This window comes from Cnephaeus nilssonii (assembly GCF_951640355.1).
Source record: "Cnephaeus nilssonii genome assembly, chromosome: 1".
Classification (NCBI taxonomy): domain Eukaryota; kingdom Metazoa; phylum Chordata; class Mammalia; order Chiroptera; family Vespertilionidae; genus Cnephaeus; species Cnephaeus nilssonii.
Window position 1 is genome coordinate 102,920,790 of NC_137072.1, and position 22,995 is coordinate 102,943,784.

The following is a 22,995-nucleotide window of genomic DNA, read 5'->3' on the forward strand; positions in this document are numbered from 1 at the left end:
GGGCACATGGCACAATATACAGACCTTGTAACATAGAAACCCACACCTGAAACCTATATGTTCGTGTTGACCAATGTCACCCCAATCAATGTAATTAAAAAATAATAATAATAAAAAGTTTACCAGAATAAGAAAAATCAATCATGAGAATATATGTTTCTGCAACTACTTTATGCAAAGGCTATTGGTTATTAAAAATAAAAACTTTTTTAAAGGGGGAAAAAAGAACAATGGAGAGTCATACCTATGGACACAAAGAACTACACAAGAAATACTGTTCCCAAGTAGTTGAAGAGCAATATGATCCTATTTATGTGAAGGAAGGACAGAATGAAGAACAAATAATTTTTTTAATCACATATGCATGGAAATGCATTCTGCAGAAGTATGGGAGAATGCTGCACATCAAACCATCTCGGGGAAGAAGCAGGAGGCACCATTCCTTATGCTCTTATGTTCTACATTCACTCTTTGAGCTTGTTAAACAACATACTTAGAAATCACTTTGGGGGAATAATAAACATTTTTTAAAAAGAAAAACTTGAAAGGATAAATATACATTAAAATATTGTTAGGATTTCCATTTAGCGGGGGGGGGGGGGGGGGGGGGGAGAGGCGGGACACACTGAAGAACATACTCCCAAATGTTAAGGGTTAATTTTATAGTGGAAGACTATAGTGGCTTACTTTACATGATATATTTAAATAACTTTTGAGGCCCTGTAATATATATTTTTCCAATCAGAAAAATAATCAAGATGAGTGTTTAAGAAAAACTTCCAAAAAAAAAAAAAGAAAGAAAAACTTCCACAAGACAGTCACTTTCCTGAAATAATTACATAAATAAGCTAAAAATAAAATGAAAAATCAACTGCACAGCTAAGCTGCCATGTGAATTTAAATTCTAATGTAATTTAAAAGATATTTAATTTACCAATTGGCAACTTCCAGGAGTTACAGCTAAGAAACTAGGCTAAGTGAATGACATGCTACTAAATCCTGTATGTAAAATGTATACATCACACTATATATCATGGAGGAAGGTCAGGATGAAGAATGGCTTGTTTACCAATAATTATGAAATAACCTTTGCAAGTTATAGTTACCCAGGCTATTTTTAACATTACAATAAGTGAAGCAGCAACTCCCACTAATTCAGTACTATCCATTTAATCAAATAATCCTATCTAATAAAAGAGTAATATGCAAATTGACCATCACTCCAAGACACAAGATGGCTGCCCCCATGTGGTCAAAGATGGCTGCCCCCATGTGGACACATTATGGCAGCCACAAGATGGCTGGCAGGGGAGGGCAGTTGGGGGAGACCAGACCAGCAAGGGAGGGCAGTTGTGGGGGAACCAGGCCTGCAGGGGAGAGCAGTTGGGGGGGACCAGGCCTGCAGGGGAGGGCAGTGGGATGGACCAGGCCTGCAGGGGAGAGCAGTTGGGGGGGACCAGGCCTGCAGGGGAGGGCAGCTGAGGGGGACCAGGCCTGCAGGGGAGGGCAGTTGAGGGGGACCAGGAGAGCAGGGGAGGGCAGTTGGAGGGGACCAGGCCTGCAGGGGAGGGCAGTTAGGGGTGACCGGACCAGCAGAGGAGGGCACTTGGGGGAGACCAGGCCAGCAGGGTAGGGCAGTTGTGGGGGGACCAGGCCTGCAGAAGAGGACAAGTGGGGGGACGGGGGGGCCCAGGTCTGCAGGGGAGGGCAGTTGGGGGCGACCAGGCCTGCAAGGGAGGACAGTTGGGGGGTACCAGGCCTGCAGGGGAGGGCAGTTAGGGGCGACCAGACTGGCAGGGGAGGGCAGTTAGGGGTGACCAGGCCGGCAGGGGAGGGCAGTTAGGGGCCATCAGGCCGGCCAGGGGTTAGGTGCAGGTAGGCGTGGATCAGGCTGGCAGTGGAGTGGTTAGGGGGTGATCAGCCTGGCAGGCAGAAGCGATTAGGAGCAATCAGGCAGAGGCAGGCGAGCAGTTGGGAGCCAGCAGTCCTGGATTATGAGAGGGATGTCCAACTGCCTGTTTAGGACCAATCCCACCTGGCAGTCGGACATCCCTCAAGGGGTCCCAGATTGGAGAGGGTGCAGGCTGGGCTGAGGGACACCTCCCCCCCCCCCACCCCATGCACGAATTTCGTGCACCGGGCCTCTAGTCTACACTAATAAAAGAGAAATATGCAAACTGACCATACCTCCACAATGCCCACCAGTCAATCAGGAGTATGCAAATTAACCCAACAAATATGGCGGGTTAATTTGCATAAGCAGGTGCCGAGCGGCGAGGGGTAGGTGGCCGCTTGCGTGCACACTGGCCACCAAGCAGCCGGGGGCGAGGCAGGATGCAGAGCAGGCGATGAGTGACGGGGGCGGGGCGGGACGTCTGGCTTCGTCACCAAGCGCCCGGGTTGCTCTGGCCCAGAGGGCTGGGCTGGGGGCATGCCCGGAGCCCCACGGCAGCCACCGGGAGCATGCTGCCAGCCCAGCAGACACAACGCAGGGCTGTCGGGGGCAGGCCACGCGGCCCGGGTCAATGCCTCCAGCCCAGCTGGACCTTCTGAGTGCCAAAGCTGACCCCATGCAGACACTGCAGGGCGGAGCCTACCGGCACGCAGCCTGAACACCTTTCCCTGTGGCCATGGCCAATCCTCCCTCCTCCCACATCCCCCGTTCTAGGGCCAAGCCCCAACCCAGAATGGAACCTACAGCCTCACCTCCCATTGTGCCCTCACATCCCCTCCACATGGCCCGCCCACCCGTTTCCAAGTTGCCGCGCTGCCCCTCCGAGTGCGTCTGGCCTCCGTCCTGCCGGGACATTGTCCTTCACCTCCACTCTCCACCAGCGTCCTGAGCATCAGAGCTGGCCGCGGACACCTGCCCTCCTCCCGCACCCCAGACTGAGGCCTCAGGAGTCTGAGCTGTGGGTCCCTGCCCTGCGTCTTTGTGCGACCACTGGGAGGCCTCTAACTCTCCGCCAGGGGCGCCAGCTCTCAGGGCTTCCAGCGCATCCCAAGTCAGGTCTGTGGCCTAAAGGGACCCGATGTGCAAAGCTGGGTCATGAGTGGCCCCACTGTGCCAGTCCTGGGGATTTGAAAAGTGGACCACGGTGGTTCAGGAGCTTCGGAGTTCGGCTCTAGACCTGAGAGGATGCTCTCTCCATGTCCAGCACGCTGCCCTCCAAGGGCCGCACCACACTCTCCGGCAGCCTGAGGACCCGCGGGCGGGCGGGGGCACTGCCTGAGGGCCCTGGGAGGCCCTGGCGCGTTTTCTCGGAAAGGGGAAGCCCGCCACGTGCGAGCCCGTGTTCACCAAGGGAGCCGTGAGCCTCTAAACGTGATCACCTTATATTTGTAGACTGTGTGTAAACACACTAGCAAATCCAGCAGCCACCAGGGGCTGATTTTCACTTTAAAAACAGAGACCCCATAATAAAAATTACTTCTAAAAATGGGCCTCTGTAGCACATGCCCATGCCATGCTGACGCCGTTAGAGTGTATCTGTGTACATGTAACTCTCATACCACGTGCATTTGTAACCCTTGAGACTTACGAACTTTAGAAACTATAAAGATTCAAATAAAAACCGGCCAGGGGTTCACTGGGTTCTGAGGACTAGAACCCCTGAAGGCTGGCGGGGAGGGCGCCGAGCCCACATCTCCCGCCTGAGGCCAGAGGCCCGCGCGCACCTGCAGGAAGCTGGCTGGGGCTGCGGTGGGGCGGTGGGGCGGTGGGCGGGCGGGGGTTGAGGCGGGCCACTGCACTGGGAAGCAGGGCCTGGCTCTGTGGGTACCTGTGGGTGTCACGCAGGAAGAAGAAAGAGACCTTTAAGGAAGGTGTCGGTGTGACCCCACTGGCACAGCCACAGTAGGGAGAGGACACACTGGGCTCATCATAACGAAAACCGTCTGTGCATCACTGTCCACGGTGTGAAAATGCCCCGGAAGTGCCTGCAGGTCCCCCATCTGTGAAGGGACCCACACCTGGGACCTGGGAGTGCTCCCCTCACTCAACCCCAGCACCAACCTGCCGGAACGTGGGCAAGGGCCTCGGATGGACATTTCTCTAAAGAAAAGATACAAATGGCCGATGAGCAGCTGAACAGACGCTCAACACTCACCCGCAGGGAAACAGTCAAACCAGCGATAAGATGCCACTCACACCCACTCCCTGGCTGTGATGAGGCCCCTCCCCTGAAACAAGTGCTGATCGGATGCAGAGAAACCCGCGTCTGCGCCGCTGGTGGGAAGTTCAAGTGGGGCAGCCACTGTGCACCCGGAGGTCACGGTTTGATGCCCAGTCAGGACACATGCCTGGGGTGCGTACAGGAGGCAGCTGGTCAGTGTTGTTTCTATCTTTCACTATTGATGTTTCTATCTCTCTCTCCCTCTCCCTCTCTGAAATCAAGAAAAAAAATCCTATCTAATAAATCCTTCCCCTGGTTGCTGGGTCGCCTCCCGCCCCTGAGGACTCTCGGACTGTGAGAGGGGGCAGGTGGGGCTGAGGGACGCCCCCTCCAGTGTACCGGGCCTCTAGTGGCATTCAAATAATAATGGTTAAAGCTGTAAGTAAATTACCAGAACTATCACTACTATCTTTCAAATGCAAAAATTCATTTAATTCACTTCCTTGACATTTGGATAAGCACAGATTTTTTTTTAATGAATCCCATAGTCAAGGGAGTAATATTGTCTTGACATATACACTTAAAAAAAAAATCACTGAATGAAAATCATCAGGTTCATATACGAGCCCAACTTGCAGTATAAAATTTCAAGTTATGGCCTCCTTCCCCATACGACAGTCTTCTTTTCTCTCAATCTCTTCTGTGGTTCCATTTTCTCTTCCACATGCTTTAGACACTCAGACAGCTGGAATTTAGTGCAGGTGGCAAAACTAAGAAACTAGGGAGGCAAAAGAGAGACTGGAGTGGGCCAGAGATAACTGAACCCAGGCAGTTCTTGAGGATAGGGGTAACTAAAGCACAGTGAAGACGCTTGCAATGAAAACAAATGTATTCTCAAAGAGGCCACCCTGGTCAGTCAGAAATACGAGATAAAGAACACAAGCAGCATCAAGAACAGGAAAACAGCAAAGGAAAGAACAGGCAGGCTCAGAGCTGACAGATTAGTAAAGCAACAGTGGCAGCAGCACTCCACCAACCAGGGCTCGGGGCTAAGAGATTTGTATTCCTGGTTTAAGTCCCCACAAAATTAGGGGGGGGGGGGAGGGAGGAGACTTAAAAAAACACACACAAAGAGCATGTAACATTAAAAGGAACCTGAGTGGTATAAACAAAAGAGTAAAAGACCAGCATAAGTCTCTCTCCAAACTCAAACCAGCCCTAACTGGTTTGGCTCAGTGGATAAGAGCATTGGCCTGTGGACTCAAGGGTCCCGGGTTTGATTCTGGTCAAGGGCATGTACCTTGGTTGCGGGCACATCCCCAGTAGGGAGTGTGCAGGAGGCAGCTGATTGATGTTTCTCTCTCATCGATGTTTCTAACTCTCTATCCCTCTCCCTTTCTCTCTGTAAAAAAAAAAAATCAATAAAATATATTTGGAAAAAAAAAAATCAAACCAGCAACTAGTATCAGCTCAGTCATTGATTGTGTCTCCGCCATTAGCTAACTGTAAATTATTTAATGTGTCTGCGCCTACGTTTAAATGAGTGGTTACTTTAGAACGTAAGATTTTAAAAGTCTTCTCCAGCTCTGAGGTTTACTGAATCCAAGGAATTGAAATAATCGATACTTGTCAAGCAGGATGTAGTTACATTTTATGCTATGTCCCTCCACAGAGAGAGCACAATATATCAGAAGTAAATATGAGAACATAGGGACATAGCCCAGTAGCCAAAGAGGTCACTTCATCATGATCTTTCATTAAATCCGGTAAGAAACAAATTCCATCTCCTCCATCCACCATGGCCCTAAAATTTAACCATTAGACTTCACTTCAAATACATTTAGAAATAGGAAATGTAGTCACTTGTGAATTTCACTGAGCCTCCCCTTCAGCTTCTTTCTACAGGACATATTCTAAAGCGACTGTGCTTTTCATTTTTTTTTAACACTCTAAGTAAGCTTTCTATTTGCTGTGTATTTCATACTTAACTTCAAAAAGTATAGTCCAGAAATGGTAGAAAACAAACATAATCTAGGAGTCAGTTTCCCTGGAGGTCCTACGTAGAAAAACCAATCTTTGCTGAACGTAAGCCTTATCACTTACCAGTAAACTAAATGCCACCTAGTGGCAAGTGCTATATACTAGTGTTATTAAATCCATGCAAGTCATATTCATCCAACAGGTAACATTCTGGCCCATTAGCAATTGCTCCATAATTATACAAGATAAGCAAAATAATGATCCTGTCTTTATGGAGCTCAATGACAGATTAAATAGATAATCAATATAGATACATTTATAAGTTGCAGAAATATGTTAAATGTTAAGTATTCAGCATTTATTGAAAATGCTAAAAGAAACAAATGTTATATTATACCTGTTCACCTCACTCAGACTTTCCCATTTCTAATTACTTCATCACTAAGGTTTCAATTGTTCAGTTGTTCTTCCTTAGCCTATCTTATTCTTTAGGTTCCACTCCAGAAAAGGAAAGGAGAAGGACCTACTACTTTCAGAACTGAACTAGGCATTTTATTTCCCCTATCTCATTTAATCCTCACATGAATTCCTTGAAATATTTTTTACAGTTTTTTACTTTATTTTATTTTAATCCTTACCCAAAGATATTTTTTCCATTGACCTTTAGAGGGAGAAGGGGGAGCGAAGAGGAGAGGGAGGGGGTGGAGAGGGGAGAGGGAAGGGGGAAGGGGGAAGGGAGAGGGAAGAGGCGAAGGGAGAGGGGGAGGGGAGAGGAAAGGGGGAGGGGAGAGGAACATCAGTGTGAGAGAGACACATGCCAACACTCTAACCACTGAGCTAACCGGCCAGGGCTACAAATTTTTAGACAACGGCAAGACTTAGATTAAGTGACACACTCATAGCCACAGATCTATTTTAGAGATAGTGCACTGATTCCAAAGCTTCCTACACCATTCTGCCTCAAAACGAGCTTTGTTTTTCCATTCCTGGGCCTACCAAGATCATACCTTGATCATATTTATCTTATGGTCTCCATCAATTCCAATGTATTTTACTACACTGTTTATATTCAGCCTCATCTCTTCAAAAACATTCGTAACCCCTCCCTACCCCATATGAATGACTGATATTCAAATCCTTAGCTTAGCACTCAAGGTCTTAATCTCTAGTGTTATTGTCTGTGTACTTTCCACTAAGTCATGAGCTTCACCAAACCATCTTAGCCATCTTTATATTAAGACCAGTACATACCAGTGTCTTATACCTATTAAGTGCTCAACCAACAACCATTTCTTTAATATAATGCTATTAAAACAATTATAAAGGAGAACCACTAAAACATGGTTATACTCATTTCCTGTAACCCTTTCTTCTTGTCTCAGGTCCTCAATGTTTCTGCTTCCTCCATTTGCTACATAGATCAGGAGCTTTTTATAGAACTATATCATTTTTGCATGAAAAATTTTCTCGCACTCAAATCAAACGTTATATGATTTGAAAAAGTGTGCTGGGAACTATGAAGACAATAAAAAGTTCAGTGGTTGCCAAGGGTTAGGGAGGAGGGAGGAATGAATAGGCAGAGCACAGTGGACTCTGTATGGCAGATATATTTGTAGATACATTAATATTTGTCCAAACCTAAAGAATACACACCAAAAGTGATCCCTAATGTAAAATATGGACTTGGAAGATAATAATCCTAAATAATAAAAGCCTAATATGCTAAGTGTCTGGTCGTCAGTTCAACCAACCAAAGCGTAATATGCTAATGATATGCTAAGGCTGCTCAACCACTCGCTATGACATGCAGTAACCAACAGGGGCAGACAGTCGACTGGTCAACTAGTCGCTATGACGTGCACTGATCACCAGGGGGCAGACAGCCGACTGGTTGACCAGTCGCTATGATGTGCACTGACCACCAGGGGGGGCAGACACTCCAACTGGTAAGTGAGCTTGCTGCTGGGGTCTGGCAGATCGGAACTGAGTGAGACAGGTTGGACACGCCCTGGAGCCCTCCCTCGGTCCCTCCCCAGCTGGCCAACCTCCCACATCCCTCCCAGGCTCCGATCGTGCACCAGTGGGGTCCCTCGACCTGGCCTGCGCCCTCTCGCAATCTGGGACCCCTCAGGGGAAGTCGGAGAGCCAGTTTTGGCCCAATCCCACAGGCCAGGCCGAGGGACCCTACTGGTGCACAAATTTGTGCACAAGGCTTCTAGTGCGTCAATATAAGTTCATCAATTATAACAAATGTACTGCTCTGTTGGGGGATGTTGTTAATGGAGGAGGCTATTTATGTGTGGGGGCAGGGTTATGGGAAATCTCTGTACCTTCCCCTCAATTTTGCTGTGAACCTAAAACTGCTCCAAAAAATAAAGTCAATTAAAAAAATGTGTGCTGGTCGATTCCTGGTCAGAGCACATACCCAGGTTGCAGATTTGATCCCCAATCGGGATGCTTTTGGAAGGCAACTAATTTGAGGTTTCTCTCTCACATCAGTGTTTCTTTCTCTCTCTCTCTCCCTTCCTTGCTCATTAAAAGAAAAAGAAAAATCAATAAAAACTTTTTAAAAATATAAGCTGGCAAAATAAGGCAAGACCTTAATGGCTCTGAAGTTTTCCAAAAAGGGAATACTCGTTTCAATTATACAAACGAGCTTAAAATTAGTATGCTCTATCTGGAGCAAGACTAGTTCCAAAAGAAGTTGTTTATAATAACTAGAGGCCCGGTGCACGAAATTCGTGCACGGGGGGGGGGGGGGGCGGGGAGGGGGTCCCCCTCAGCCCAGGCTGCACCCTCTTGCAATCCGGATCCAGGACCGCTGGCCCCTAACCACTCACCTGCCTGCCCAATCACCCCCCCTAACCACTCACCTGCCTGCCTGATCGCCCCTAACCACTCGCCTGCCTGCCTGATCACCCCTAACCACTCTGCCGGCCTGCCGGATCGCCCCTAACCACCTCTGCCTCCCTGATCGCCTCTAACCACTCTGCCTGCCTCCCTGATCACCCCTAACTGCTCACTTGCCTGCCTGATTGCCACTAACCGCTCGCTGGGAGGCGGCCAGCCGGGGTGAGGGACCATGGTCGTTCTAGACTCTGGTCATTCTGGTCGTCCACCGTTTCAGTCGCTGGGCTTTTATTATATAGGATTTTTAAAATCCACAATATTGGTTCTATACTTTATAAAGCAACTAACATTGAAGTTATATAACACAATCTTTACCACACTAATAAAACTCCAGGTTTTAGAAAGTTATAACCATTTTTCCTGGTTATATAAACTTTTTATGAGAAACTATTCTTATATACAACTAGAGGCCTGATGCACAAAAATTCGTGCAAGAGTAGGCCTTCCTTCCCCTGGCTGCCAGCACTGGCTTCCCTCCGGCACCCTGAACCCAGGCTTCCCTCCTCTGGCTGCCGGCAGGCACCCAGGACCTGGGCTGCTTCCCTACTCTGGCCGCCTGCAGGCACCCAGGACCTGGGCTGCTTTCCTCCTCCAGCTGCCGGCAGGCACCCGGGACCCGGGCTGGCTTCCCTCCAGCCCCGGCTTCGTCAGGAAGGATGTCTGGGATGACGTCCGGAAGATGCTCGGTCTAATTAGCATATTACCCTTTTATTGTTATAGATTATACTAGAGGCCCGGTGCACGAAATCGTGCATGGGTAGGGTGCCTAGGCCTGGCTGCCGATCAGGGCCAATCTGTGGGGCGACTGGCGGGGTGATTGGGGACCCCCGCTTGCACCCGCCTTGGCCAGTCTGGCACTGCCCACTCGCCAGCCCCGCCTGCTGCCACTGTCACTAGTCACCTCCCTCTGCAGGGTGACCGGCAGAGCGATCGGGGGGGTGGGGGGGAGGAGGGTGTGCTCGCACCACCTAGGCTGGCCTGCAGGCTGGGGTCGCTCCTACATTAAGCGTCTGACCCTAGTGGTCAGTGCACATCATAGCGACTGGTCGTTCAGCCAGTCATTCTGCAGTTTGGTCGATTTGCATATTATTATATAGGATAACCTAATTAATGCAAAAGGCACACACAAAAAATTAGCTTTAAGACCAAATTAAAACTTTTGAATATATAATAGGAAGCATGGGAGGGGAATTAAAAAAGTCAACTTGGTTTTCTAGTATATTTCATCTCATGTCTTCTTAGGATACCTAAGAAGCAGTGTTTTCTACATCTTCTCATTTTTATAAAACTTAAAACAGTGTAAATATTCCCAAAACTGCCATGAATATGACCAATTTGACTGAAAAGCTGTCATGCGTATCACCATGCATTGTCTCAACATAACAAACCTACACAAATATTTATGCAGATAGGTAATTAGTACCAATTATACAAAGCAAGCCATAGAGACTTCAATGCCTATTTTCCCCAGTAGTATGTTCAGGAAATACATTACTCTTTTCACAACATTAGGATATCATTTCATTCCCTGGAGCAGAAGAAGGACTAATGAGGCATACATGATACCATGATGTTGTGCCAGGACTACAGGGGCATCCAGAACTGTGGGTAGGGTGTCTGAGAGATGAGCACTCAACATTCCTACATTATTACAGCTGTCCAAGCAGAGAAGAAAGTAGTAAGAAGCAGACCCCAAAAAGTTGGGGGTGACTCAATGACAACATCCGTGGTCAAGCAGTAATTTACCAAGTATGTCTGCTCAAAATGCAAAGGCACATATTTCAAGGGCTGCGGTCCTCTGCACTAAATACACTGCTGCCTTCCTAAAACATGGCCCACAAACCACAGGTTGCATATTAAAAGTCCATCCTGAGCCCAGACTTGAAAGGTTACCAGGAGAAACCAATTGTTATAATCACAATATTATGTAGAGTGCTTTACTATTTACAAATAACTTATACATCGTTTTAACAATTATAATTTCACATAGCTTACCATACTTGATAGTCATAAAGTGTCTGCCAGATAAATATAACAAAATTATCATTCTCTATTTTATAGAGGTAGAACCTGAAGCTTGGAGAAAGTATCTGTAAGTAATCTGTCCACAAAACCTGAGTCTCTCTTAAGATGATCAACTTATTATTTGGCTCAATGGCATGGATCACCCAAAAAAGTAATCTATAGTGTTTTAAACCTATGCACCTAAGTACTTAAAACACTTAAAAATAATGAAACCTTTTGAGAAACACTTGACAGTCAACCACTTAAAAAATGTGAAATTTAAGCTTGTCAGTTTTGTACAACAACATAGTATTTTCTAACAATCCAAAAGGAACTTTTGCCTAACAGTTTTACTATAATGTTCTCAGGGGCTATGAAACTGCCTAAAGCTGAAAATATCCATTCTTTTGGGTACTTCAGCAATTAAATTCCCTATAGTATCAGTAAATTTCCTGCATATATATCAAATTCTGCCTCATAAACTATCCACTCAGCTGCCTCTCTTAATGAAGGCTGCTAGGGGGAGCCATTGAAAGGTTTTGTAACTTAGGAGTGAAGTGATCAGATTTGCTCTTCAGAAAGACTGTGTGGGAAAAAAAGAAACTAAAAAAAAAAAAAGACTGCGTGGAAGGTTGGATAAAGGGGGGTGAGTCTAGAAGCAAAAAAGAAGAAACTGCCAATATCTATAGTAATCCAGGTGAGAAGTGATAAGAGCATGAACTGTGGCAGTGAGGATAAAGGAGACAGATTCAAGCAATTTTTCAGAAGAGAAAATTATCTGTTCTCAGTGATTAAATGCAAAGAGTTAGTGTAAGAGGAATCCAGAAACCTGGCTTGGGGAACTAGTTAGGATATGATATAATCTACCTGGAACAAAAAATGCAACCGGTTTTGACATATTATATAAATAAACAAATACATATGGAGGGGAGGAGGGAAAAAGAGAATGAATCCCAAGTGCACGGGTCAAGTCTAAAATTATGGTCCTGGTTGTTAGAAAATATTCTTAAGAACAAATGACAAACACTCAAAAAATATATTGAAAAGTAATCATTACTGTTAACATACTTGGCCTAGAGTCTAGTGAAAACATTTTGTGATATTATTTTTTTAATATTACCACATGCAGAAAACAAGTCACTAGAAGAAAAGCATCCCATACTTTTACTATGTTTATTACATCTAAGTTCAACAAACCTTCAGTCTCTTACACAACACACACTACATACACACCACCCTGTAATTTATTTTACTTCTCCCTCTAAGCTTATAGGAGGAAAAAGTATCTGTTTTATTAGCGAAACTATGCTATATAATAAAAGACTAATATGCAAATTGTCCCCTTGGGCAGTCATTCAACTGGGAGTTCGACCACTCACTATGACGTGTGCTGACCACCAGGGAGCAGTGCAAAACATGGCGGGCATCAACAACGTGCTACAACCTCTCACCAGCTACCTGGGGACGGGGGTGACAGGAGTGGGGGTGTGGTGAGAATGTGGGGTGTCTGCTGAGCTCGCTCTCACTCCCCCTGCTACCCTCCGCCAGGACGCCAGGGCTTGGACACCCCGGGAAGCCCGACCCAGGGGGAAGCCCCGCACTCAGGTGCCGGGCGCCCACGAGTAGCCCGCCCCACACCCGCATGGCCTCTTTCGGGTGAGCTGAGCCACAGCCACCAGGGCCACAGGGGCTGGTCTGGCTCCCCGTGGGTTCACACAGCAGCAGGTCTGTGAGGCTGGCCAGTAGAAAGAGCACTGCCCGCCCGGCTCCCGTGCAGTGCCACTGGGCGGCCCAGAGGCCCATGCTGCGCCCCGGCCCACAGAGTCTTGCCACGCTCACCGCAGTTCTGCATGGGGACTCGGGTGCCGTGACTCAGGCGGAGGGGGACACGTGGGGGCCCGGGGGCCCAGGTGCTGCCCAAGGCCCAGAGGTCAGCTGGGACCTGCCCTTCCATGCCAGAAGCTCTCACTTCGATTGACAGCCAGGCCTAGGGATGGCACTGGTGCATGAATTTTGTGCACCAGGCTTCTAGTAATGCATATTTGGGTCACTGTTTTTTTTCATCCCACTATCACCAATGTGACTTACCAAGAAGTTAGTTCATAACCTCCTACTTGACTTCCCATAAAATATGACCTACTTCAATTCACATCAGCTTAATACAGTAACAATCCCTAGACTCTAACCACACCTTTCATCTAAGGATGCTCTCTGCAAATCCTAAAGCACAGCCACCCTGTGCAGATGTGGCAAGTTGTTACAATTCCCATTTTACTACACAGTTAGGAAACTGGCCCAGGGGAAGTAGAGTAACTTGGAAATAGTCACAAAGCCTGATGCCAAAAATAACAACTTTTAGTCAATCTATGAGAAAATACTCCCCCTAGTTGAAATAGCATGAAATTCAGTACTAGGAGAAAGTGAAATGCAAAATGTTTTAAAGCCTTATTCTAGGTTTTTAAATTTTATTTTTAAAAATGACCAAATACTAGATTTAAGACAATTTGCAAGAACTTTCAAGCACACTATTTTTCCCCCTTAATACCTTATCCATCCAGAGTGCCAAAAATGACTTAATAAATTACAGCTGGCAAGAGTGGCTTTTCTCCCAAACTATTTTTTCCCCCTTAGCCACTTAAAAGACATTGATAGAAATGTTAGTATAGGACAAGAGGTAACTTTTTAACAAACCTAACTGCTTAAAATTCAATACCTAGAAGAATATATTAGAATAGATCTGAAAATATTGCAAGTAAGCCTATTTTTCCTGAAAATATACTCTCTATAGACACATCTGCAATATGCTTGAACAATAAATTTAAAGCTTAAATCATCAATCAGAAAGAAAGCCTCCCAACAAAAGTTCATGTGATATATTTTTACATTTGCTATTGTTTGATATAATTTAGTAAAACTACTGTTTTATTTGGTCACCATATACAGGTCTTACACATTTGGAAACAAAAAACACAACTTGATTTGTAAAAGTTGCTTTCATGATATAGGTGTGATCATTCTTATATGCATAAGTCCTTCCATTATTACAATACTTAACATTTACTTCTAGTGCAAAACAAAAGTATGCTCAAGATTTTACCTTCAAAAGAATGAATATACACTAAGAACTAGTAAGGGAGACAAGTGATTATTAGCAAAAATCTATTCATGGAACCAAGACTGCAAATTTTCACTAACGCCTCAACTATCACTCATGAAACATGATTTTCTGTTAATTAAAATTCAAACTACTAGTTCTAATCACAGCCTTCAAATAAAATGCTTTCCACTACACCCCATTCCTCACACTAAATCTTTTATATCCTCTACTAGTAGTACTTTTCGTGGAACTTGAGTTTACAAATGAAATGACACTCCAAATGATTTTATAACTAACATATCTTCTGTGATCAACTAGTAGGGTGGAAATCCTGGAAAATCTAACTAGTGCGTCTTATTCCCAGCACCGGAATATTCAAGCCATATAAATACACCACACTACCCTCCCCCCAAACCCCACACAGAACTCCAAGCTTTTAACGCTACCATAACAATAAGCACTCTGAAAATGCAAAGCTCCTTTAACATTAGAAGAGCCAGTACATTAAGACCATTATTTATATGTACTTTCACTGCATTTCATTAATGCATTCCACAAACAGAAACTGCAGTCTTAAGTACTTGACTCATTTCAACTCCAAAGATGGAGCGGAGAGGTGGTCATAAATCTACAGAGCAGCAGCACATAATTGTAAACTATCTAATGAGTAAGAAAAAAAGTAGAATAATTACATCAATTCCTAAGGACGATGCCTTTCTTTTTCCTTACAAAGCAGGAGTTACTGGTAAAATAACTAAACTCCACACCTAGAGTCTACAAAACGCTAAAATTCTCCGCTCCGTTCACAAGTCTTTAACATCAAAATTCACTTAACTGCTACTCACGTACCAAATGAATAACCAATGTGGATATCTGAAATTATTCTCATACATCAACTGGAAAAAAAAAACATGTCTATTCCTTGCGCCTCTGCTAAGCGTCCTACAATACCCTCAGGTAAGCTAAAGCTACACCAGCTGCCCTTGGCCTAGGACGTCAGAAACCAAGGACCTGAAAAGGGGGGTGGAGGGTAGGGGGAGGTGAGACAGAACCAAAGACCCGATCTTTTTCCAGGGTTACTGTTTCCAAGCAAAACAACCACAGGCCCAAAGAGAGACAGCGAAGAAACCTGGAGACATCGAAATCCTGGGAGAAACTGGGGGAGTGGGGACGCAATCCCGAGAGAAAGGGGTGCGGGGAGGAGGAGCGCCGAGGAGGAAAGTAAGTATCCCCGTGCGTCTTTCAGACCCACAAGAACAACTAACCCCAGGGTCAGTATCTGCACGTCAAGCACCCGATGGAGTCCCCTGCCTGGGGCTGGGACAGCTCGGCCGACCAACACAGTGGGTAGAGGGTAAATCAACCGAGGATGGGAGGGGAGCGGGGGTGCCAAGCGAGAAAGCCACGGGTGGGGAAGACAAAGCCTCTGGGGGTGATCAAGGACCCAGCAGAAAGGAGAAAACGGAACACAGAAGGAAAATTAAAAGAAAAAGAGCAATGTGGTGCCTGGTCTGTGGCAGGTCATAGAGGTACCGAATAGAGAGGGAAACAACAAAGGGGCACCGGAGGAAGGACAGCTGCGGGGAGGTGATAGAGAAGGGATGCGGGGCGCGATTGGGTCGGACAAAGCGCCCAAGGCGGCGAAACAAAGGGTCGGGGGTAGAGAGTAGCGGGGGGCAACCGGGGAAGACAAAGCGCCCGGGGCCGGGGGCACGGGCCAGGCGAGGAGGGGCACGGGTCGACCCGAGGAACAAAGCTGCGCGGGGCTGTGGGAGGCAGGGCCCACGGGCGGCGGCGCGGGAGGCGCGCGGAGAGCACCGCACCCGCGGGCCCCGCGCGCCCGGCCGCACTCACGCCCGCACCCGCCGGCCTCGCCGCCGCCGCCTGCCCTCACGCGCCGAAGCCCGAGCCACCGCGGCGCAGAGCGGGCAGCGCAGAGCGGGCAGCGCACCGCCACACGCCGCCGCGCTCCGCGCACGCGTCACCCGCCCCCGCGGTCCCCGGACGCCCGGCGCGCCGCGGTCTCGGAACCCGCCGAGAGCCGCGGGCTAGGAGACGCCCGCAACTTTCCCGGTTCCCAGCGATCCGATTCCCCGAGACTTACCCTGTCACAACAGGCGCCATCTTCCACAAACTCTCGCCAAAACTCCAACCCTCGCGAGATTGCCCCAGACGCCTTCCCCGGTCCCTCTCCCCCGCCCCTTCCCTCCTTCCTCACTCCTCGATTCCACCCGGCCCCCGCGCTCCTGTTCCCCTCGCAGCCGACGCGGAGAGCCAGACGCCTCGTGCCGCCCGCGAAGTAGGGGGATCCTGTTCGCTGCCTTCCCTGGAAACCTACCCAAGCGATGGAGCATGCGCAGGCGGCTCCTCCGCGGGCGAGCCCTCCGTGTGGTCCATGGGGAGCGCTCCGGTTATCCGGGTTTTGAGACGCGCCCTGAGGGACGTACGTGGAGTCTGAGGAAAACCGGAGGGGATTACTACGGGGACGGGGAATGGAGGGGTCAGGAGGCGGGGCCGAGGGGAAGGTCCTGGGAAAATCGGCCGCGTTTCACAGGCCTAGATGAAAACACCTCCTCAAATGGGTGTTTTCCAAGTGGCTTCCCGCTCACTCTAGTTCCCAGCCCTTTTCATTCATTCAGACGTTCATTGGACGCTTCCTTTATGCTAATGTCAGCGTTAGGTACTGGAGCTACAGAAGCCTGGCGTTGGGCGAGTGACAAACCAGGAACTATCTTCGTTTGTGTAACCCTCCCCCCGCCCCCCATGCTAGCGGAGATTCAGACAAAAGTACAATGTGGTTCGACCCTCCAGAACTCTTGTAAATTGAAAACTTTTGCAGTTGAGCTCTGTCGCCTTAGCTTTCTTCCTGGGTGTGGAATGAGGTCAGGACAACACCTCTGGCAAAGACATCCCTAATGGCCACCTCACCTCGCCTTCACACCCCAGGGAGCCGCGTAGGTTTCTCCGGAGGTGAAAAATGCGTTGGGCTTGAGATCCACCACTCCCCCGCCCCGCACTCTAACCAGAGATCCCACTTGGGCAGAGAGCTGCCTGCTGTGGTGCGAGCCTCCCTAGGACCTCTCTCACAGCCTGCAGCCGGGCAGGAACCCAGGTGCATATAGGGACAGACTCTGCCCGGGTCCTCCCGCGGGCCTGGCATAGTCGACGACGCTGCTTGCTGCCTGACATGTACTTCGGGCGACCTAAGCCTGGAAACCGCCCCCCCCCCCCCCCCCCCCCGAGCAAACTTGGCCCAAGTGGGAATTGAACAAAAAGGAGCAGAGCAGGGCCCCAACCCGCCCCCCACTACCTGTAGCACCCCTTTCGGACTCCCCTCCCCACCTCCCCGAGCCCTTTCAATTCCTAGAGATTCCCAGAACTAGCACAGCCTCCCGCAGGGAGCCCCAAAACCCGGAGAACTGGAATTCGCTGCCCGAAACCTGCTGAACGCGCTGCAGGATTGGCGCGGCACGCGCGAGCGGCACTGCGCATGTGCCCAATGCGGGCAAGCCCAGTCTCACGCTACACCTCCTTCCCACCGCCTTCCACTACTCGACTCAGACACAACACGGGCCGTGGGAAATTTCGTAAACCTCGCGAGAGTGCGGCCACTGTTGCCTATGCTTTCTCTCCAAATCTCGCGAAGTCCAAGCGGGACAGGTGTTTGTCTAGTGCAGCTCAGGGCACTGTTCGTGCCGCGCGTGCCCGGCCGGTGGGCGGGCGGGCGGCCGGCGTGGGCGGGGTGGGAAGGGAGCAGCTTGCCACCGAGGCCGAGCGGGTGGGCGCGTGGCGGGGAGCACCGGGAGGCGGGAGGCCAGGAAGGGGCTTGACGTCTCGCCTACACATGCCGCCTGACACTTTGTGGAAGAAAAAGGGGTTGGGTTGAGGTGGGGTGCCGGGGGAGAGGACGGGGGCGTTCTAAAGAAAGAAGGGGAAGCCAGGAGGTTAGAAACACCTCCTGGTGTGGATGGTAAGAAGTCAAACTCGAGGGCTTGAGGATCCCCAAGCTGATTGCCCCGAGGAGGTTTCCTGTCGCCCTTCTCGAGCCTGGTACTTTCCTAAAATGTGTTAGACGCCTCGCCCCCAGCCTCCGGAAACTGATGGCCCCCGTGTCGGGTTTGAGTCATGCCAATGAGTCTCCTAGTCTGGCCACCACTTTCCTTGCTTTTAAACAAGTTCGGCTTCTCTTAGCTACTCTCTTCTAGCAATTGGTTTTCTTTCTGATCTACCCGCTGGTCTAGGGATTTGGGTAAGGAAAACAAAAAGAAAAGAAAGAAAAAAAAACTGCTCCCAGCGCTCTCACATTGTTGCCTGTATAGATTCCGCTTTCCATTCATGGCCACAATTTTTAAACTCCTGCCCCCCAACACCGCCCCGCCCCCCCCCCAAATCTCTTCCTAGCCTTTTTAAATGATCCCTATAAAACAGTTTCTGTTCTTTTTCTTTTATCTCAGTGATATGACCTAAAATACTGGTTTTTGCTTTCCCTCACCTTTGTGTTTGATGAAATATTCATTCCATTTTAAGTATTGTTTCATCAGATGCTTTAGTGACAGTTGTTTTAAATCAGCAATATTTAGCCTTTTTCATCTGATGGCACACACAAACTAATTACTAAAATTCTGCAGCACACAAAAGCATTTTTTGCCTATCTGAGAAAAAAACAAACAGTATAGTTTGGGTTCATTCACACTGGACAACTATTATTGTGTTGGCTGTTGTCATTTTTTATTTGGTAATCTAAGGGAAAAGAGATCAGTGCACCTAACTAATACTCAAGTATTGCATGTTTGAAAAATTCTTGCGGCACACCAGTTGAAAATTGCTGTTTTTAAATGCTTCCCTTCTTTTTAGATTATTTGTCTAGTGAATTCCTACTTAAATTCTCCAATCAGGCACATTTCAGATTGCCCTGGTGTAGTTTCTGTTACCAGCCTCGCTTTGAATTGTCTAGGAACTGGTATACTGGTATCTTGGTGACATCATAGACCTACAAATAGAGAATTGAGTTCTGTTTTGATTTTTCGAGGATAGTAAGTACTAATCTGGTTATGCAGTGGGCAAGAAATCGACTTTTTGAGTGGTATTCAACGTTCTTAGTTTGTGTGCATTTACCTATCCCTTGGATTACATATGTCACACAGCAAAAGAATATATAAGGACATTTAACGCACTATCTCAGTGCAAGTCTGATTCGGAACAGGATAGCTCAGGAGGAAGACAATGCCCTTGGAGCCTTCATCCCAAGAAGGCATTTCAATCATGTTCTAGTCCAGGCCATTAATCTCATTTGGAACCATGGCCATCTGAGGACCCCAACCATGGAAAGCCATGGGAACCACACATCAAATCACAACTCATCTTTACCCTAAACTTTAGGGCCTAAAACATGCTCTTCTCGCATTCTTTCCCCATCCCAGTAAATGACAACTCCATCCTCCCACTTATTTAACCCAAGAAGAACCTTAGTCATTCTTGCCTTCTTTTCTTCTCACATCCACCATGCACTCTAACAAAATCCTGCTGGCTCCACTTTCAAAATATACCCACAGTCCAACCAGTTCCACACCTTCATGGCTACCAGCCCAGTCTAACCCATCTCATTTCTCATGTAGTTTACAGGAAGTCTCCTAACTGGTTCTTCCTTCTTTCATTCTCGCCTTCCCTCAGTCTCTTCTCAATAGAGCATTCAGAGTAACCCTCTAGAACACTCCATTGGTTCCCATTCACTATGAGGACCTACACAATCTGGTCTCTCACCCCCATCTCCCCTCACCCCACTCCCACCCAACCCCGCCTCGCTGACCTCACTTATTTCTTCTTCCTCTTGCCCTTGCTCACTGAGCTCTAAGCAGCAGCCTTCCTTGCTGTTTCCAGAACATAACTCCTGCCTTTGCTCTTTCCCTCAGGTGCCTTATGGCTCCTTCCTTCACTGTTTTCAGGTCTTTGCTTAAGTGTTACCTGAGTGAGGCCTTCCCTGACCACCCTTCACAAAAGTGATTCCTCATATTCCCTATTTCCTTTTTTATTTTTCCTACAGCATTTACCATAAACTAACATACCATATATCATACCTGTGTATTGTGTTTACTCTGCCTCCTCCCATTATAATGTAGTCTAAATGAGGGCAGGGATTTTTTTTTTTTCCTATTTTTTTCATTGTTCAAACCTTAGCCACTAGAACAAACTCAGTAAGCATTTGTAGAATGAAAGGGATGTCTTCCACTTTAAATAATTTTTAATTGATTTGAGAGAGAGAGAGAAACGAGAAACATTGATTTGTTGTTTCGCTTGTTTATTCATTCATTGGTTGCTTCTTGTATGTGCCCTAATCGGGGATCCAATCTGAAACCTTGGCATATCCGGATGATGCTCTAACCAACTGAGCTACCAGGCCAGGGCTGGTATGTCTTCCACTTTAGAATGGAATGGAAACGATTCTGAAGTCTCCCTACGCCTTCCAAGATTCAAAACAATATTGGAGTTAGACCAGCAATGAATACCCCCAGTGCTAGCCTGCCCACAGAGGAGAAAGGAGCCGATAGGACAACCACTTGTGTTGACTTTCTGACAAAAAAGTTCCTACTCCTGGGTCAGATCAGTAGATAAGCCTACACTTTCTCAAAGGGTTTCCATTAATCTCCATTTTAGAACATCAGAGAAGAAAATGCTATTGGCAGGATATTAAAAAATAAGACAGGTAATCCCATGTCTTGCTAGTGGGAGTGAAAATGGGTGTAATTTTTATGAAAACCATTTTGATAAAACTTGCCACTACTCATTAATCCCACAATCTCATGTCTACAAATATATCTTCCAAAGATACTTACACATGTGTGAAATCACTTATATCACAGCATTCACTGATGAAAGAAAATACTGGTAACAACCTAAATGTCAGTCAAAAGATGTCGTACTTTTTTTTAAATGCTATATTTGTAGACTTGACTGGTATGCATCTGTTAATAAGCGGAGGCTGCTTTTTATGTGCTTATGTGAAGGGATCACAAACTAAAAAACAAGGTGCAAAATGGGATAAATATATCCTTATTTGCTTATGTGTATCTAAAATGGCTCTGGAAGGACACACTAGAAACTGTAACAGCGACTGCTTAGCTTTAAGGGACTCAAAAGTTGGAGGACGTAGGTGAGGTGGTGGCTTGCCTCGCAGCCTGCTGCTATCTTGGATCCTTTTAATTTTGTGCCAAGACCATATATTGCCTATTCAAAATATAAAACAAAAGACGGGGAAAGGAAAGAAAAGGAATAAGTGTGCAAGGAGAAAAAAAAATTAGCCAAGTAAAATTGTTTTCTTTCTCCCACTTGCTAGAAAACTATTTTCTAATAGAAGTTATGAACATGATATACCATCTCAGTAGAGTTAAGAACTATAGAACTGTCAGTACTTCACCCCAGTCATGTGTAAACACTGAATTCACCATCTATTCAAACAGCAAGTTTAGAGTCTTGATTTTTGGTGGTTTATATCAGGCATGATTTTTGGTTGTTTACAAAGATGGATAATGCAGAGAACTCAGGGGACTTCCTGGCTAACAGAATACATAGGCCAGTGACAGCACATAATTCCAGGATAGATAAATGAGTTTAGTGGCATTGGGATGCAATGGAAGAAGCACGGAACCCTTGCCTGATGGGCCCAGGGAAACCTTGCAGAAGTGGCTTTTGAACTGACTCTTAACGGAGTGGGAGTTCGGAAGACAATAAGAAAAGAAAGAAGCTTGAGAAGCACAGGAAACAGCTTGTTCAGGCTCTGAGGTGTGAAAGAGCATCTTGTATTCAGGGGAACTCCAGGTGGGGGGTTGGTGCATATAGAATGCTGGGGGAGGGGGGAGTGAGGTGGGCAGGCTTCCTAAGCAGGGTCTCAAGAAGGACCTGGTAGAAAGGCGGTGCTCAAAAGTTGGTGGGGTGGGCATCAGAATCATCAGGGTCCCACTCCCTAAAACTAAATGAGGAAATCGGGACTGAACCCAAGAACAGGTATTTATTTCTAGCAGACTGGTCAGGGATTATGATGCAAATTGTCCACCAACCAAGCTTTGAGAATCTTTGTTGTAGAAGTTAGGTGTAATCTTCCTTCAGGAGTTTCACATTAAAGGGAGTTTTGACATATGGTTTATTTTTAAAACACAATAAATGAAATATGTAAATATTAGGAATGAGTTTGTAAGCCCCTGAGTGTATATCCAATGGGTATGTGAAGCAGTTAGTGGCCGTGAGATAAACATCCCTGGAGGGGGTCACATTTTGCTGTGGTTGTTAAAACACAGTGACACATTTCAACATTGCTTTCATTCTAAGATTAAGTTATAGCATCTCATCTTAATGGGACACACTAAAACATTCCAAATTTTACTATGCAGCCTCATGATGGAGGACATGGATGGGCATTAGTGCCACATTGCATGGTTCAGGCTGTAAGACCTTAGACAAGTTATTTAACCTGTCAGTGCCTCAGTTTCCTCACCTGTAAAATGGAGATAAAGGCATCTAATTCATAGGATTGCCGTGAGTATTCAAAATGTTTATTATGTCTAAAGCGCATGCCTGTAACATAATTGTTATAGTAGTGTTAGTTTTTATCATTATTTTATTTAATAAATTCATAATTGCATTCATCTGATGAAAATTCTTGCAAAACATGTCAAAATGTCTTTAAAACTTCAAAAATCTATGTTAAATTGGTCAACTATAGTGATGATTTTATATAAGTCAGTGTTCATTCCTTTTTTAAAAAAAATATTTTTATTGATTGAAGAGAGGAAGGGAGAGGGAGAGAGAGATCGAAACATCAATGATGAGAGAGAATCATTGATTGGCTGCCTCTTGCACAACCCCCACTGGGGTTCAAGCCCACAACCAGGCATGTGG

General features: G+C 46.8%; 1 protein-coding gene across 5 annotated transcripts in view; it reads right to left on the bottom strand.

The window, feature by feature from the left end:
* RBPJ (recombination signal binding protein for immunoglobulin kappa J region) overlaps positions 1 to 22,995 on the bottom strand; it is a 200,292-nt gene that overhangs the window by 79,634 nt on the left and 97,663 nt on the right. The window contains exon 1 of one of the 5 annotated variants that reach the window (XM_079775075.1): positions 16,445 to 16,546. The exons of 1 other annotated variant lie outside the window; for it this stretch is intronic. In XM_079775075.1, the coding sequence (XP_079631201.1) occupies positions 16,445 to 16,503 (59 nt within the window). In that variant the 5' untranslated portion in view covers positions 16,504 to 16,546. Of the gene's footprint in view, positions 1 to 16,210; positions 16,301 to 16,444; positions 16,547 to 22,995 lie in introns of those variants that run through there. 3 more of the 5 variants (XM_079775079.1, XM_079775077.1, XM_079775078.1) reach the window with 3 other exon arrangements.